Source organism: Cucurbita moschata, unplaced genomic scaffold (genome assembly GCF_002738365.1).
Source record: "Cucurbita moschata cultivar Rifu unplaced genomic scaffold, Cmos_1.0 Cmo_Scf00106, whole genome shotgun sequence".
Lineage (NCBI taxonomy): Eukaryota > Viridiplantae > Streptophyta > Magnoliopsida > Cucurbitales > Cucurbitaceae > Cucurbita > Cucurbita moschata.
Window position 1 is genome coordinate 30,266 of NW_019268622.1, and position 17,448 is coordinate 47,713.

A 17,448-nucleotide genomic window follows, 5' to 3' on the forward strand; every position below is an offset into this window, starting at 1 on the left:
TTCAATTCCTAAGCAAAACGTTAGGTTTGGGTCCTTAACTCACGATTCCTAATATTTTTCTTTCATGTATCATTAATTCATACTTAACCTAAGGTTTATATTGAAATCCAAGTGATTCTATAAGTATTTTTTTTTATAAAAGTCTAAAATGACTACTTACCTCTTTGTCTCCTATGTTTGGGTTCTCATTTCTCGAGCTTCCAGTACTCGATTTTCTCCAATTCTTAGACGACTTCCTTGGAGAGTCTAGTTTCTGAAACCATGGAGAATTTTATGAAAATCTGTTAAATAGGAGTAAAATTTGATAAAAAAAATTAAAAAAAATCAAGGAGAGACAAGTTTTTTGGGCTAACATGGGAGGTTCGATTCAACCAACCACGTCATCATCTTCTTACTCTCGCAGGGAAGAAGATGTGGTCGTCTAGTTGCATCGCCTCTAAACAATCTTTTCCAGCTCATTTTAGGACGTTTCTCTCCTCAATTCCTTCATGAAACTTAAAGATGAAATGTCAAGAAAGAATTAGGAATTGATATCTTACCTTTTAGTGGGTTATAATTTAAGTTATTAGCTTCCAAAGTTGGTTGAAAACTCTATATCTTGCCCGAGCAAACCGAGAGGAATTATTGGGGAGGGCTATTGAGGCACTCTTAGGCCATAGTTTCTTCACAACAATTCCTCCTTATACTTCTCTCAAACTAGAAGAATAACTGGATGTGGTGCAGATTTCCATATCATCTACAACTCAACCAAGAACGTAAAGTTGAATTCTTCTAGGCAGCTTAATAACGGGCGAATTAGTCCTCAACCCCTCTACAAGATAAGCTTACTTTAGTCTTCTAAGGCTAATAGAATCTTTAATTTTGAGCATTATGAACGGTAAAATGAAGATTCTAGTTTTTCTCCAAAATCTTACTCGATACTAGTTTTCTCTGATTAAGCACGTTTTTGGAGTTAATACCCTTCGTGGTCTTCTATAAAAACGTCCCTTGGATGTGCAAAAGCTGACTAAAATGGGTCTTACTCGGTGAATTTGCCTATAGCCTCAAATCGAATTTCTAGTTTCCCTTCAAGCTCCTTCAATGGCGGGTAAATTTGGGGAAACTGTTTTGATGGCGTCTTCAGCGTTACCTTTCTTCACCAAACTTGTGGGTAATTTTGTTTAGAAAGTGTAGGTTCAAGTTTAGAGGAAAATGGTGGATTGCATCTCTCAAATTTCAGCTAAACTCGAGAACTCCATACTCATAAACAAAAAGCTAACTCTCGATTGAAGGCTCGATATGCCTTGCTTCTTGCTCCAAATGGTTGCCCACCGTTCATACTTTATAGAGGGAGGATCCACCACCTTTGAATCATCTAGAATCGTCGTGATTTTACTTTTGATCTTTCTAGATTTTCCACCGAAAAATCTTGCTCCTATCAAAGCCTTGTCCACCTTTGTTTCAAATTTCAACTGTTAAAAGGGATGAGGTGTGCATGTTTTAGATTGTACCTGATTTTGGATGATCCAACGGCTGGGCTGGATTTCAAGATATTATGGATTATTTGCAGAGGCATATGGTGGAGGATGAGATTTGATCAGCATGGGCCATTTGGTATTTTTCTAGATCTTCAAGGGCATTTTGGTAATTTTGCCATTTTAATATTATTTTTCCTGAAAAATCCAAAATTTTTCCTCATTCTTTATCTCATTTTTTGTCATTTTCACCTCGAGATTCTTCCTCTATAAGAAACTAAAAATTTGAAAATTTTTGTAATAATTGGAAAAAAGTTCTATTTTTCCAACTTTACTTCATTATTTTCATTCAAAAATCTTGTACAACTTCGTATAGTTATACTTGGCCCCTTTTTAGAAGCTTTATTGTCCTTTGGGTATTACAAACTACCTTTTTCGGAAATGCTCTGACACGCGAGTAAAAAGTCGCGAGCATTACTCAGCAAAAAATAGGCCGAAATGATGTTAGGAATCACGATTCTATACAATGGTATGCTATTGTTCTCTTTGAGCATAAACTCTCATAACTTTGTTTTGAGCTTCCCAAAAGGCCTCATACCAATGGAGATAGAAACTCATGATCTTCCACTAAATTAACTAATGTGGGACTCACTCCCAATAATCGTCAACAAATGATTGTGACGTTAGAGTTATTTTTTGGTATTGGTTACGTATCATACTCATTAAGATCATCAAATTTGAACATTCCTAATGATAATGTCGTCCCTAACATAGTTTTTTTCGTCAAATGCTTTAAACGACCCAATTAGAATTTTTAAACTAGGGTTTCTATTTCGGGTTCTTCTATGCGGTGCTATAGGCTCATTTTCTTCAAAATTGAAGTCCACGTACTATTTCTAATTGACATATTAAGGTATTGAGAATAGAAAGTGGCTTTTGGGAACTACCTTGACACGCTAGCAAAAAACCGCAAACAGCACCCAGTGGAAAACGGGCAAGAACAAATGTCGACATCGGAGCTATTTTTTGGTGCTGGTTACAGATCATACGCATGAAAATCATAAAATTTAAAGTGGCTTTTGAAAAATGTCTTGACACGCAAGCAAAAAGTTGCTAATGGTACCCTTAAAAAATGGACAAAAAAGATTGTCAACGTCGAAACATTTTTTTTTTCATTACGGATCATACGTGTCAAAATCATAATATTTAAACATTCTTCATGATAATGTCAAAAAATATCGATCGTAACTAAGTTTTTTCATGAGTGTTTTAGACAACCTAATTAGAGTTTACAACAAACTAGTGTTTTGGTTTTGGATTCAGATTCGTATATGTGGTGCTATAGGCTACATTTCTTCGAAATTAAAGTCCACCTAATATTTTTGAAAATATTAAAGTATTAAGAATAGAAAGTGGTTTTTGGGAATTGCCTTGGCAGTCGAGCAAAAAAACCGCAAACGGTACGCGGCGAAAAACGGGGCAAAAAGATGATTTATTGAATGATCATTCAAACAAACACAAGTTAATCTAAAATCATTCAAACAAACAAAATTTTCAACAACCATAAGTGAGAATGGTAACATTCTAGCATAGTTTAACATTCTCACGTAACTAAATACAAATAAATAACAACACTCTTCTAAGTCATTGGTTAATAATAAAGTAAGAAAATAATAGGATGATCCTAAAATAAAAAAATAATAAAAATAATTAATTTAAAGAAATTATGCCTAACGAAAATTACTATAAAAATATTCCACCTACCATAGGAAAAAAAAACTTGTTTATACTTGACATTAGTTGAATTGGATGTCCTAAATTATCTAAAAAAGAAAAATATGAACGGTTATACATTAGATTACAACAAAGAAATAATAAATGAGTTAAAATTTAGAATTACCTGTCTGAATTGTCTGAATTTTCTAACAAAATCTAGAAAATCACCACTAATTTTTTATCCCAACAATCTAAAAATTCCACCAATGTACCAAATGCAAATTCAGAAGCTTAAGTACATACTAGAAAATAGGTTGAATACATAAGTTATCTCAATATATTTAATAATATTCGTCTAAGAAAATTAAAATCTAAATCAAACTTATTCAGTTTTAGAAAATAAATCCAACCTAATTCAAAACGTTATTTAATAAGATCAAATTCTTATAATTTGAATGGTCAATTCGGACTATCCAACTATGCGTAAAAGATTTATTATTTTAAAGTTTAAACTTATGGGCATTCTACCCACGAAATTTAAAAAAGAGTGGGAATAAAAGTGAAATTTAACCGATTTAAAAATACGAAAAACACCCAACATTTTTAATAAAAAAAATGTGTGAAAATAGGCGCGCTCTAGAATGACCGTTACCTTCTAGACTTCACTCGGTGTTGCGTTGGCATACGCTAACTTCCTTCTAATCACTCCACAGAATTCAGAAGCTATCGCTCTGGCAGCTCCAACTATGGCGTCTCCTATTCCCAGCCATCTTCACTACAATTCTTCTCTCTCCACTCTCATTCCCAACCTCCATTGGACTCGATGCATCCAGCTCTCCCGCCCAAGAGCTAAGTTTTCTGGGAAAGCTAGGGTTTTAGCTTTCCGGGTAAATCCTAGGGGTCGACGCGGCGTATCCTCTTTTCGTTGCTTCAGCAGTGCGGGGACAGAAGTTCAAAATTTATCGCGCCTGGAAGAAAGTGAACGACCGCCCTTCGATATCAATCTCGCCGTTATTCTTGCCGGTTTCGCGTTTGAAGCATACACCAGCCCCTCTGTAATTGGATTATTCTGCATGCTTCATTTTTTTTGTTGGTTTCGTTTTTTGCAGACTAGGAGAGGGTTAAGAACATGAATTTTAGTGTTTTAAGTGTTGGATGAATTGTTAGTTTGAAAATTTCTGTGATCTTTATTTATATATTTCTCCTGTTTGGTACAGGAAAATTTTGGGAAGCGTGAAGTTGACGCTGCAGGTTGTAAGACTGTATTTCTTTCGGAGTATGTAATCGCTGTAATAAACTTTAAATTGACTACACTGGTGCAGAATGAAGTCTTAGATCCTTTTTTTAATTGCATATACATACTGCAACAGCGGTTCATAATTCTTTTTGCTATTAAGTGTAAATAACTTTCTTGCACTTCATCTTTGGACGTGACAAGTTCTATTCATGAATAAAAATGCAGGTCATTTGTTAGAGAGATATATGATGGTCAACTATTCATAAAATTGAAGAAGGGCATTGATTTTCCTGCAATGGATCTATGGGTAGCTCCTTTTCCCCTTATTATTATCATTTTTTCCCCCCGTAGGAAACTTAAAAAATCAAGGTCTTATAAAAAATTCAATTTTGTATTGGTCTCTCGTCTTTGGAAAACATGATGCTGTTGAAAAAAATGCAAGCTCTTACACCCTTTTACCTTTACCCACAATGACTGAGACTGCTTTATGTAAAAGAGCTTGAGAAAACAATGATCATTTCTTCTTCCATTTCAACCATTTGGGGAATTGTGTTAGTACTTTTAGCTTTCCTCCCTTTTGCTATTGGTTTTAAACCCGAGGCAAAGCTGAAATCGTTTTTGATTGATACCATCTTGGTTGTTCTCTGGGAAGTTTGGAAGGAAAGGAATAGAAATATTTTCTTGAGAAGAGAAGCTCCAAAGACATTTGTGCTGAGGTCTAGTTTAGTGTTCAGTTTGTCTTTTACTGTCCAAAAATTTGTGGCTCTTATCAACAATGAAAGCCGTTGAACTTCAGACTTGCTAGCCCCCGTTTATTATTATTATAATTATTTTAGTTAATATGAATTTGAGGGTACTCTTTATTTTATGTATTAAATTTTCTCTTCTAAAGTTTACATCGTTTCTTTTGGCCTCTTAACACGAAATAAGGCAGTATCCTTACTTATCTCCCTACTGGTGAGGAGTACTATTTTTTAAAAAAGCTCTGAACTTTATACAATCACCACTTTTTATTTTTATTTTTTTTAATCTTATCTTATCTTATTTTATTTTACTGATAAGCCAAACTTTTCATTGATAAAATGGAAAATACAGAATCTTATCAATGATACTAAAAATAAAAAACTAAAATTTAAATTAAACCCAAACTTATAACCAGAGACTGATCTTAAGGATACCTCAAGACACCTATCCCTACTAAACAAAGGCACAGTAAATGACAACTGCTAAATCTGGACCAATTAGTACTTGGTCTTCTTTATAGACTTCTAATGCTATATGTTTTTTGCAACTCCTATTTGATAATATTTGTTCCTCAGGGAACCAGCGATCCATATGTGGTGTTTCAATTGGATGGTCAGGTTGTTAAAAGCAAGACAAAATGGGGGTGAGCAATGTATTCAGACTGAAATCCTTCATCTTGTAAAAGTGGTTTTACACATCATTAAAAATATCAAATATTTTTGCCTTAATGAACAAATAACAATTAATGAATTTCACTTGGTCTTCAAGTCTACGAACTTGGGTCTTGGAAGAGCTTTGGTAAAGGTTTTTACAATATGAAGCTATGTAGGTGTGCAAATGAGAGGTGCAAACTTTTTCTCTTTAGTGAAATGTCAATCAATTTAATATATTTCATACAATCAAGATGAGCTAGATTTTTGGTTATATTTATAGCAACATGATTACCGTTTTTGAACTGGGAACAAAACTTTGCATATTCGGTCATGTGATATGATGCTCTAACATCAATTCAAGGCTTCAATTATTTTACTAGATGTTAGGCAATAAATGTAGTTCCTTGTGTCAACAACCTTAGTCTCGTCACTGTCTGACGCAGTATCATTTGCATTGTTTCTATCAATATGGAGTTGTCTCTACCTCTCTACCTTCTTTAATTATCAGAGAGGAGCAGTAGAGGTTGTAACTTATATGAGAAAGTACAAATAAACCACCAAAAGCAAAGGGATGACCGGCATTTTCTTGATGGCAGATCTCTATTGAGAACTCGAGGTGAACAAATTCTTCTCTCTACAATAGGAATGAAGGTTGAACTAAATCTAATTGAGTAAAAAATTCAAGCTAGGCTGGAGATCGATGACAACAACAATATGATAGAGATAGTGACCAGGTATCTCATGGTAGTTGAAAACTTGACTTATGAGGTGGTTGGAGAACAAACAACTTGAACTCGTTATGTTGTCAAATGAAGACTAGGGCATAATTGGCAATGCATAGTAGGATCTACACAAATGCATGAAAAATGATGACAAAGATGGTCTAGCATAGGAAAATTCACGAACACGAAGATATTAGAACTTGAAGTGGCAATGAGAACTTCGAGTGGCATATGAATGTAGGCAACAACACCAGAGATTCTAGATAGAAAGAATGCAAAAAAGAGATTTTGTTGCTGTCGATGGAGGTGTCATCAAAAGAAATTGTGTCGGTGGGGAATGACGATGGCAGCTAGGGTTTCAACAACTAGGTTTATGATCATTATGGTTTTGATGTGATACTATCAAGTTTTTGGAAGAGAATACTATCGAATAACCTGAAGAGCTCTCCAAAGTGCTTTCTCCTCTTTCCTTTGTCTCCCTTCTCATTTAAAAAATCAGCCTTCATCTTGCAGCATCTCTTTTCTTGTGGATTAAGTATTCTCATAAGATTTGTTCTTCCAAATAAGATTTTCTGCTTGTTTTAGTTCTTATTGACCAGCTTACATCTTTTTTCGCTATGTAAGTGAGTAGTTGCTGGGCTATTACTTCGTTCTTCTGTATTTGGTGCGAAGACGAAATTTATTTATTTATTTTTATCTGACTCTAAGAACAGGTTTATTAATGTTCCCATTGCTCTGGATCATCTGCGTTGTTTGCTTTGGTTTAAATGCTCGTTAATAGATCTTCTACAACTCCCAATTTTAACAACTTTCTTGCTAGAAGGCTGTGATGATAGAGAAATAATTGGTTGTCCAAATGTAGATATTTTTCAGGATGGTTTGTTGGTTTGTGGAATGCATAGTATACCCAATTTTTGGTGGAAGAAAGATGATTCAGGTTCCTGTGGGCTTTGAGAAAAAGGATGGGTTGTTTTTTGGGAAAAGTTTCAAGGATTTTTTTGAAGAATTATGAGAAAATCACCGAACTTCCCTTGCTTTTGATTAGTAGACAGTTGAGAGAAAATCCTTCTCCAGTAGAAATATGAAGACAGGGAGGATGAACAAACCCTCTATTAGTAGTTATCTAGAGTTAGTAAAAAAGAATTTGAAGGGAAAGCAAAAGTTTGAGAGGTCCGTTGTTGAAACTGCAAATGGACTTTTAAGGAATGCTGTTGTGCAATCTATTTCACATCCTCTTTGGATAAGAAAAGATCATAAGGTGTTTCACCAGAATGTTAGTGAGCTCTTGGTATCTAGACTGTTTACTCCTAATAGTTGGAGGGAGATTAAGGAACTTTGCAAGCACTTTTTAGGGTATCTGTTTTGATTAACCCTTTCATGGCAGACAAGACATTAATGAGAATTGAGGAAGGAATATATCTCCAAACGTCAGATTCTTTTGGGAAATGATGATATATGGAGATTTCCTTTAAAATTAAACAGTGGAGTTTTGACAAACACTCTCATCCAGAAGTTATTGAAGGGTATGGTGGGTGGATCTCCATAAAAAACCCACCTTTAACCTATTGGGAACGCAACACTTTCAAAGCCACTGGTGAGTACTTGGGTGGATTGGTCAGTATTTCCTTTAATACTTTAAACTTGCTAAATACAGACTGAGGTTCATATAGAAGATAAAAAGAAATTGTGCGGCTTCTTTCCTTTTTCTATTGAAATCATGTACAATAGAAACATGGACAAGTTGGTGATATTGACTCTATTGGTCTCATATGTCCTCCATCGAGAGCCTTTTTTAAAAGAATTTTCAAATCATTTGGATTTATCACGTTTACATCAGGTAATGGTTGATAACGGGGTTATTTCAACGAACGAGCAGAGTAATAATGTGGCATTAATGTAGAAGTTAATGAACATTGAAATGCCCATTATATACATGATTAGAATTCTCACGGAGTCCTTAGCATGTAAGGTCTGGTCGAACTACTGGTCTCCCTTGTTATCCTAAATGGATTTGATGCTGCCAGCATTGTGGTCTTGAATGGATTAACCGTTTCTCACTCAAGTCCCAAAAGTAATTTAATTGTTAATGGGACTTTTCCCGTTGTTATGGATCCAGAACCTTCGCCAAGATTTATTCTCTCTCTCTCTCTCGTAAACCATTAGCATTGAGTACTGAGGATGTTGGAAATTGCATAATGGTCGAATCAGCTTTAAATGTTACAATTTTTGTTGAAGGATTGATTAATGCGGAGCAAAATAATAGTTTTTTCTTCCTTGAATGATGCAGTTTTAACTTGTTTTAGTTGAAGACTTTGATTATTCATTTGCCTGTTGAGGCGTTAAGTCCTGAACATGTTCAGTGCTGAGCGATTTAGTAAAGCCTATCCATATTATTACTCAGAAGAAGGATTCAACTTCATTTATTTACACTCTCCATGAGAATTCAACTTTCAATGGAGATATTTTAGAGGAACCTTGTTCTCGACTTTAAATAATTGAGCAGATTGTTAAATTTCCTTTAGTTGTTCAAGATGAGTTGCAGACTACAACGCTGTTATTTCAGCTTCCAACTTTTTCCACTAGCATTAAAGAAAAGGTCCCAGAAATTCATTGAAGCCTACCCTCTCCATTATTCTCGGAATAAAGGTCCCATTAACCTCCTCCCTCTATAATTGAGAAATTTGGGTTCAATTCAGACACTTCAGAAGAATATTGCTCACACCTCTTCTAACTCCCTTCATCATTGCCATCAAATTCTCTTTAGCAGCGTACACCCACCAAGTCACTTCTTTCAGTCTGTAATTATTCCTCACTGGGTTCAGATGTTGTATTGACAAATGGTGTCCTTACTTCTAATGTAAATAACGACCCTTACTTGATTTGTCCCCTTATTGACTCTGAAAGGGAGTCGGTTCGTTAGCTTGAGTAGTGTGAAATATGTTTTAATCATTGCATTGACACACCGGTTGGAAACAGAGAAGGAATTTTTTTCTATGGAAGATTATTCAAAATGAGCATCCTTTGAAATCAGTTGTTGGAAAACCTCAAGTAGTTGTATCGGCAATAAATTCCCCTTCAATTCCTGCCAAAATTTCTTCTCTTATAAAGGTATGTGGCCTTCAGTGGAGCTTAACAGATTTTTGTTGAGATAAGAGTAATGAAGATAATTTCATGGAACACTAGAGGTTTTGAAGATAGATCTAAAAGAGTTTTTTTTTCCGGAATTTTTGAGTTCGTATCGTTGAGAATTAAGTCTCTTTTCATTTCCTTCACCAAATTTCAAAAAAAGAAAAAAAGAAAAAAACCAGTGCCCTGACTTGGTGTTAATCCAACAGACATAAAACAGTAGATTTTGAATCGTCAATTGGTCGTCGAATATCCCATATGGTGTGATTGGCTGGATGTCATGCCTCTTCTGTAGTCATCTTTATTCTGTTAATCAAACTAAAGGTTTCTTGTTCATGGTGCCAAGGGTGAGTGTGTTCCTTATTTTCTTATTTTAGTTGCTACTTTTTACTTTCTAAATGATCTTTTTCAAAATTGAGGGACCTTTTTAGATATATATATATATATATAGATATATATATCTTTGTTATTTTAGCTTTTGATGGATTTATAACTTTCCTCTGATTACCATGCTAACATGTTATGACAGGACAAAACAGCCAACATGGAACCAGGACTTCACTCTTAATGTCAAGGATCCTTCTTCTAAATATATTCAGGTAGCATTAACTTGGGTCAGCCTTCATGTGAACAAATTTTGCTTTACCATTCCATTTTTAGAAAGTATTTCATTCTGTACTTGAAAATAAAGATGTTTTATGTTTGGTACTGCTAGGGAAAGTCTAGAACATTCATTTGTCCATTGCTATGAGTTTATGGGATGCCTACTTTATGCTATTGGGTTCATCATATGCATCCTATCAATTACTTTTTGTCTCAAGGGGTTTGGAATCCTAGGTCCTACGGAGGGTCTTAAGATGAAACTCGAATTAAACCACTAAAGTAATGCCTCATTGCATAAAAAATGCGTACATTCTCGTAATGAAAAGGTAAGTTTGTGGATGGTGCAACTGTTATAGTTGTTGAGAACTGTCATTGCCATCGTTGTTGCAGTTAGTCGTAATCACCATTCTTATCCTCAGTTGCTATTGTTGTGGTTTTTTTTTTTTTTTTTTTCGTTTTTCTGGTCTCCCTTTTGCGGGGTTGTCAACGTCTTTGGGTTTTATCTTCTCCTCTATCTTCCCATAACCATCTGCCAGCGTTATCATTGTCTTAGCAGTCACCATTGCCATCAGTTGTTGTCGTCGTCCTTGTTGCCGTGCACAATCATTTTGTTCTCGATGTTGTTTGGCTTTTCTTTTCTCCTACCTGGTTACTCCATTTCTTGCTCTTTGTTCTTCTTTGCCATCCTCCTCCTTTGTTAGATTCTTTTTTGCTTCAATTTATATTATTGGTTTGTTGCTTTGGTTGGGCTCTTCTTACTTTCAAGTTAGTGTGGTTTGGTTTGCTGCTTAGGTTTGGTTTCATGAGGTTCTTTGCTTTCCTGGTTGTGTGTTGTTGATCAAAGGCATTTTGTGATGAAGCATAGTAGTTGTTGTATTGACAACAAGTACTTCCATATTCGGTTTGAAGATGAGCATTTCTTCGTTGTAGATTTGGATCTTAAGCCAGCCATTCTTCTATCTTTCTCTCACCTTGTTTGGTTTGAACATTCTTTGTTTGAGTTAATGGTGGGTTTGTTGCTTAGAGTTCTTTAAGCGAGTGATGATTTTGGTACCACTGTAATACAGCAGCGTTCTTTCTCCGTAATTGAATGCATCGTGTGACCAATCACAAGTGGAAGAAGGTCATTTGTATGCCTGTTGGCTGTTTTAAGAGGGGTGGTCCTACCTTTTAGGATGGTTTTTATCTCCTAATTTAAGATTTTTTTGTTGAATGTTTCGTCCAAAGTCTAGTTTTCTCCTAAGGTGTTTCCTGTTCAAGTGTTCCAAGTTCTCATGTTGAAAAGATGAAGAAGTGATTGTTTCGGATTGGAGTTCTCTCATGGTGCCTCCAAATAAAATGCACATGATGATTGGAAGGAAATTAAGGAACCCATTGAACACCCCTTCAAGGTAACTTTGGTTCTCAACTCTTTTATGGCTGAATAAAGATTTATTACAAATGAATGGTGATAGGATTCTTGGGGGACTTGGCTGTAATGGAAAAGGGATTCACATTGGGCTGTAGTGGGAAGTGGATTCACATTGGATAAATCCTTCATAAATAGGTTAGGTTAACTCTTTAGATTATATACTTTAGTGCAACTAATCACATGACCAACCCACTATATTTCACAACATATAAACCATGTCCAAGTATTAAAAAAATTATAATGGCAAAGGGATCCAGTACCACCATTGTACCACCATTGTAGGAGTAGGTGAGGTATCATTTCTCAAATCTTTACACTAAAAATGCCCTACACATCCCAAAACTATTAATAGTCTCATTCCATACAAAAGCTTACCAATGACGGGCACTGTAGTGTTATTTTTTCATTGTCATGTTGTACTTTTGAGGGTCAAGTTTCAAGTCAAAAGAATGGATTTGCTAAGGAATTAAATAATCTATACTAGCAATTACCTAAAACAACAACCAACCTTGCACCTGTGTCATTTCTTAGTGGGTGCAATTTCTTAGTTCATCCAATAAAGATGCGATTTGCATGGGTCATCCCTCATTTAATGCTTTGTGAGTTACATACTCGTGTATCTTTTCTTGAGTCAAAATAAAAGCTCTACCCTTTTCCATTTGATACATAGTGTTATACGGAGACCCTCAACTGTCCAAATATATTTTGTGCTCGTTGTTTTCTCATATTAATTGATGATTGTACGCGAGTCAAGTTGTTATTCATTCTTAAACAAAAATTAGATTTTAGTAATGTTATTCTTGCCTTCCATTTAATGATTTAGACCCAATTTTGAGTCAAAATCAAAATATTTTGAACTGACAATTCTAGAGATTACTTCAATTAAACCTTATACCCATATTTTCGATATCAAGACACTATTCATGTTTCTTTGTGTATTATTACACCACAACAAAATAGAATGGCCGAAAGGAAAATTTGACACTTTTTAAACATCGCTCGAGCATTGATTGTTCACAGAAACATGCCAGAGTGGACAATGCTAGATTGCTTCAATTAAAACTTATCCCAATATTTCTGATATCAAGACATTATCCATGATTCTTTGTGTAGTATTACACCACAGAAAAATAGAATGGCCGAAAGGAAAAATGGACACCTTTTAAACACTGCTCGAGCATTGCTTTTTGACGGAAACACGTCAAAAACTTGCTGGAGAGAGAGAGTTTTTGTTGCAACTCTCATATGCTTAATCGTCTCCTATCTTGTGTCCTGAATAATCTAAGCCCAATAGAAATCCTCCATCAATTTTATCCTCACTTTCAAACATCAAATGGCCTCTCCCCCTACATATTTGGGTGCACCGCCTTTATTCATGTGCATAGTACTTAAAGAGGTAAACTTGATTTGAGAGCAATAAAATGTGTCTTCTTAGGATATTCTTTGACAACAACCACAAATATTATAATCCTACAGCTAGGATGTCTTACACTTCAATTGATGTGACATTCACCAAGCATAAAGTGTTCTTTTCTAAGACCTCTCTTCGTGAGAGAAGAGATTGAAGAGAGTTTGGGAAATTATTAAACCTTTAGACACACACAACCAATTATTTAGTTCACGCCCACTACTGATTCTACTTATGACACTCTTACTACTGTAGAGGTACTAATTGAATCATGTGTGTAACGATCCGATTTTCGATACCTCGAATCATAGGTCGCCACATACACTCAAGAGTAAAAAGGGTGAAAAAATTTTCTTTCGTAAAATGGGAGACAAGGAATTTAAAATTTAAATATGCAAACAAAACCGACATAAAAGTAGTTTAAAGGTAATATCCAAGGAGTCAAATCGTAACGATTTACAAAAAATGCATAAGTTTCGAGCAATAACATTTAAAATAATAATAAAATGACTAGAAGGATATGTGCTGCATGGCTCCGCACGCTCCCGCCGTCAACAGTGGTCTACACTCCATTTAAAAAAAAAAAAAAAAAAGAATAACATGGAATGAGTATAACTACTCCGTAAGCAATCGACTTGTAGACTCTTGTCGGACTTAATCCTATGCACAGAAATTTAGGATATGTGCTCATAACTATCCCTATCGATAGCCAAACCGTGGCTTGACGCCTGTACCAAACTTTGTAGGTCACTGTATAACTAACCCTCAACATACCTCCTTTGAGGAGTACTCGATCCCTCTTAAGTTCACAACCTAGGGGTTTTTTGTTTTTTCTTGGCTGTAGGTTTCACGTATATCTAGGTCCTTCGTCAGTCTTTCGCAAAGTGCATCTCGAGTCGTTGTGGCCCATGGAAGGGCTCTAGGGTACTACTCGTAAGTTTGGAGGAGCCTTTTTTGCATGAAACGGTGACCGTACTCCATACATATCTACCTCCTGAGCTTTAATCAGTGGCTTTTCCCTAGTGGTGCCAGGCAACATCCAACATCTACATGTTTCTAAAATCAGTAAACTACCTGTAACTATGCCCTTTCTAGGCTGGGATAGTAAACTACCTGCTTATGTACCTTTATCGGGTTAGAAGCCCTTTCTAGGCTGGGATAGTAAACTACCTGCTTATGTACCTTTATCGGGTTAGAACAGTAAAACTACCTGTCACTATGCTCTTTCTAGGATGGGACAGAAAATTATTTGGTCATGTACCCTCATCGGGTTAGCACAATAAGCTACCTGTCTTAGGAATAGTAACTACTTGTTACCTTGCCTTTTCAGGCTAGAACAGTCAAACTATCTGTCACTACGCCACTTAGCCTGGAACAGTAAAAAGGCCATGACTCTCCTGACTAGGCACCACTGATAAGTACTTTAGTAGGATACCCTCTAAGACTCCTGAAATCCTCTATGGGTGACAACTCAGCCATATGTAACAAGTAGACCCTAACCTCTATTGGTTAGTTCACGAATAAGAGTTGCGCACTATCCGTCCCTACAAGGTACTTGGTCAATTCAAGGAGGTTATGGAACTCATGACTAGGTGCTAGGACCAAAATACACGAAACAATAACTCATAGTCTTTGAAAACCATAACTAGCACTCTATGGTACATAGTGATAATCCAACCCATGACTAGGCAATAATGGGCTATCCAAACCCTAAATCATGCATAATAAGCATATAAAGGCATACAACATCATGCGTGCAGAAGCTATAACTGTAAATAAAAGTCTAACGATTTATCAGAGTTCAGAGTTCACCATCATGTGTGCAGAAGCTATAACTGTAAATAGAACTAAGTGGTAAACGTTCACATTATCTTAGCACAATTATCATGAGGCTAGTTCAAACTAGGCTCCTAAACATAATACTCAATCATTGCTTTCATTCCTAATCGACTCCTACAAGTATTTCTTAGAAACTTGCTCCATATGGTTACTTACTTGATTGTAGACTTTTCGAGCTTGTTTCAAGTCTTCGAGCATATTCCAAATTTCTCCAAAATTCCTTAGTATGCCCTAAATTAAGTCAAAAGAATAAAAATGGTAAAAACGACTAGCTTCAATTTGACATAGAGAAGGTTGAGAAACTAACCATTGACTGTACCGTATCTTCTCCTACTTGCGTGCGTGTCAAAAAACCCACTAGAGAATGCACGAAATGACCCTTATACTCCCGTTGAACTATATCTATCTGGAAAGATTAACTCTATCACATAAGAGTTTCATAATGAGTCTATATTCCATTGTTATACCTAACACGATTTTTGAAGTTTTATCCAAGAGAATGGCAAGATGCTAGGAGAGAAGAAATGCATGCTTTTGAAAAGAATAACACGTGAAAAGTGGTGGATAGGGCAAAAGGAAAAATATAGTTATCACAGTAGAGGATAAGACTGATGGAATGTTGAAGAGGTATCAGGTAAGGTTAGTAGCTAAGTGATATACTCGAACTTATGGTATAGATTACCATGAGACATTTGCTCCAATTGCGAAGATGAATACTATGACCTTATTGTTATTCTTGATTGCCAACTTAAATATGCAACTCACATATGATGTGAAGAATGCATTTTTCACAGAAATCTACATGATTATTCCTGTAGGATTTGAAAGCTCAAGAGGTATAGATTGCATCAAGAAAGGCCTCGTATAGATTAAAACAATTACCAAAGGCGTGGTTTGGAAGATTCACAAAGGTAATGAAAGACTATGGGTATAAGTGAAGTCGGGAGAAATTTTTTCATGGGAGGAATTTCATGCATCTCCAAGTCATAAGCTTCCATAAGATGAGCAATTGTGTACGGAGGGAGGAGGATGAGAAATCTGTCACATTTTTTAAGTAAAGAAACTAGATCTTCAACATACGACTCTTCAAAATCAATATCATCAATTTTATTTTTCGTAGGTTTTAAGACTGATTCCAACCTGTGCTCAAGCTAGTTTCAAATTTAGCATCAAAGTCATCATCACAAGATAAAGGAGATTGAGAAGGTGATATGTCTTTCGTCGAATGAATGACTCCTGACCTGCTGAAGATAGTTCTTTAGCTGGTTGGGTTTGGAAGGAGATGGAGACTGAAAATTCCTTGTTTATAGCCAAAACCTTCAATTTGGAGTCAAGATCCGAAGAATTTGGTAAAATGAAGCATTTTGCTTCATCCTGGGGGTTTTCCTATATTTTCAAGGGAGGTAGACTCGCTCTTCTCCAAGCCACACTTACAAATCTCCCTATATATTATCTTTCACTTTTCAAAATGCCAAGCAAGATTGGTCAAGATGAGGAGAGATTATTTTAGAATTTTCTATGGAAGGAGGACATCCGGAACATGCATTCATTTTGCAATAGGGAACAAAATTCTTCTCTCCTTCGATAAAGGTGGTCTCGATCTTCATTCTTTGAGGGATAAAATTAGAGCCCTTCTTACAAAACAGATTTGGCGATACAATAATGAAAAGGGTGCTCTATGGAGGAAACTTAATAAGGGTAAATATGCCGAACGCCCCATGTGCAGTGGTCAATGTTAAACACTGCCAATGGCCCTTGGAACCCTGTTATCAAACACCAAACCCTTATTACTCAAAATTAGTCATCATATGGGAGATGAAGCTACAATACTATTTTGGACTACTCTGGTTAACCATCATCCCATTGGTATCCTAATACCCCTTTTATAAAGGCTGTCTAAAAAGGGTGTTGACTATGGTATCTCATAGTGTAAATCGTCAGCATTGAACACTTAAGCGTTGCCAAGGGTTCTGGGCACAACCTCTTGATGTTTTTTGACCTCGTTGTTTTCTATGATATCTCTTGGTGTAAATTCATATAGTGACGCTACCCTTTTAACTACTAGGAAAATCTTTTGTAATTCTTCTGGATTACCCACCCTTTTTGTAAATTCCATACATCAATGAAATTGATTCCTATAAAAAAAAAAAAATAAAAAAAAAAAGGAAATAATAAACCAAAAGCTTCAAAATGAGAATCATCATGAACAATATTCTTCATGTTAGGTTATGTAACTGATTCCGTAGTGCTCATGTAAACGTTAGGTTTAACATTAGAATCATCATCATGTGAAGGAGAAATACGGTCTCTTGCCAAGTAGATAACTCTTTTGGATTCAAACGGGAGGTACTATTTGGTTGCAAGTATCGGAGAGTAAGGAATCAAAAGGTGAAAAGACAACTTGCTTCACGGGGGCTTAAGGACTTGAGCAGCTTTCTTCAAGTCAATCGAAATCCAAAGAATGTTTCCCAATTGTTGAACGAAATGAAGAAACTGGCTTCCTTTTTTTTTTTTTTTTTTTTTTTTTTTTTAGAA

General features: G+C 35.7%; 1 protein-coding gene and 1 long non-coding RNA gene across 4 annotated transcripts in view; both read left to right on the forward strand.

Annotated features, from left to right (window-relative positions):
- Positions 1-3,831: 3,831 nt before the first annotated feature.
- Positions 3,832-17,448, forward strand: part of LOC111439777 — a 30,127-nt gene continuing 16,510 nt past the window's right edge. The window contains exons 1-5 of one of the 3 annotated variants that reach the window (XM_023077302.1): positions 3,832-4,225; positions 4,388-4,446; positions 4,633-4,714; positions 5,727-5,794; positions 10,182-10,251. In XM_023077302.1, coding sequence (XP_022933070.1) covers positions 3,917-4,225; positions 4,388-4,446; positions 4,633-4,714; positions 5,727-5,794; positions 10,182-10,251 — 588 coding nt within the window. In that variant the 5' untranslated portion in view covers positions 3,832-3,916. Of the gene's footprint in view, positions 4,226-4,387; positions 4,447-4,632; positions 4,715-5,726; positions 5,795-5,951; positions 5,996-10,181; positions 10,252-17,448 lie in introns of those variants that run through there. The other 2 variants (XM_023077303.1, XM_023077304.1) reach the window with 2 other exon arrangements.
- LOC111439778 lies at positions 10,279-14,778 on the forward strand. The gene is made up of 3 exons (XR_002709861.1): positions 10,279-11,234; positions 11,952-11,954; positions 14,600-14,778. It is a non-coding gene; the product is annotated as an uncharacterized LOC111439778 (long non-coding RNA).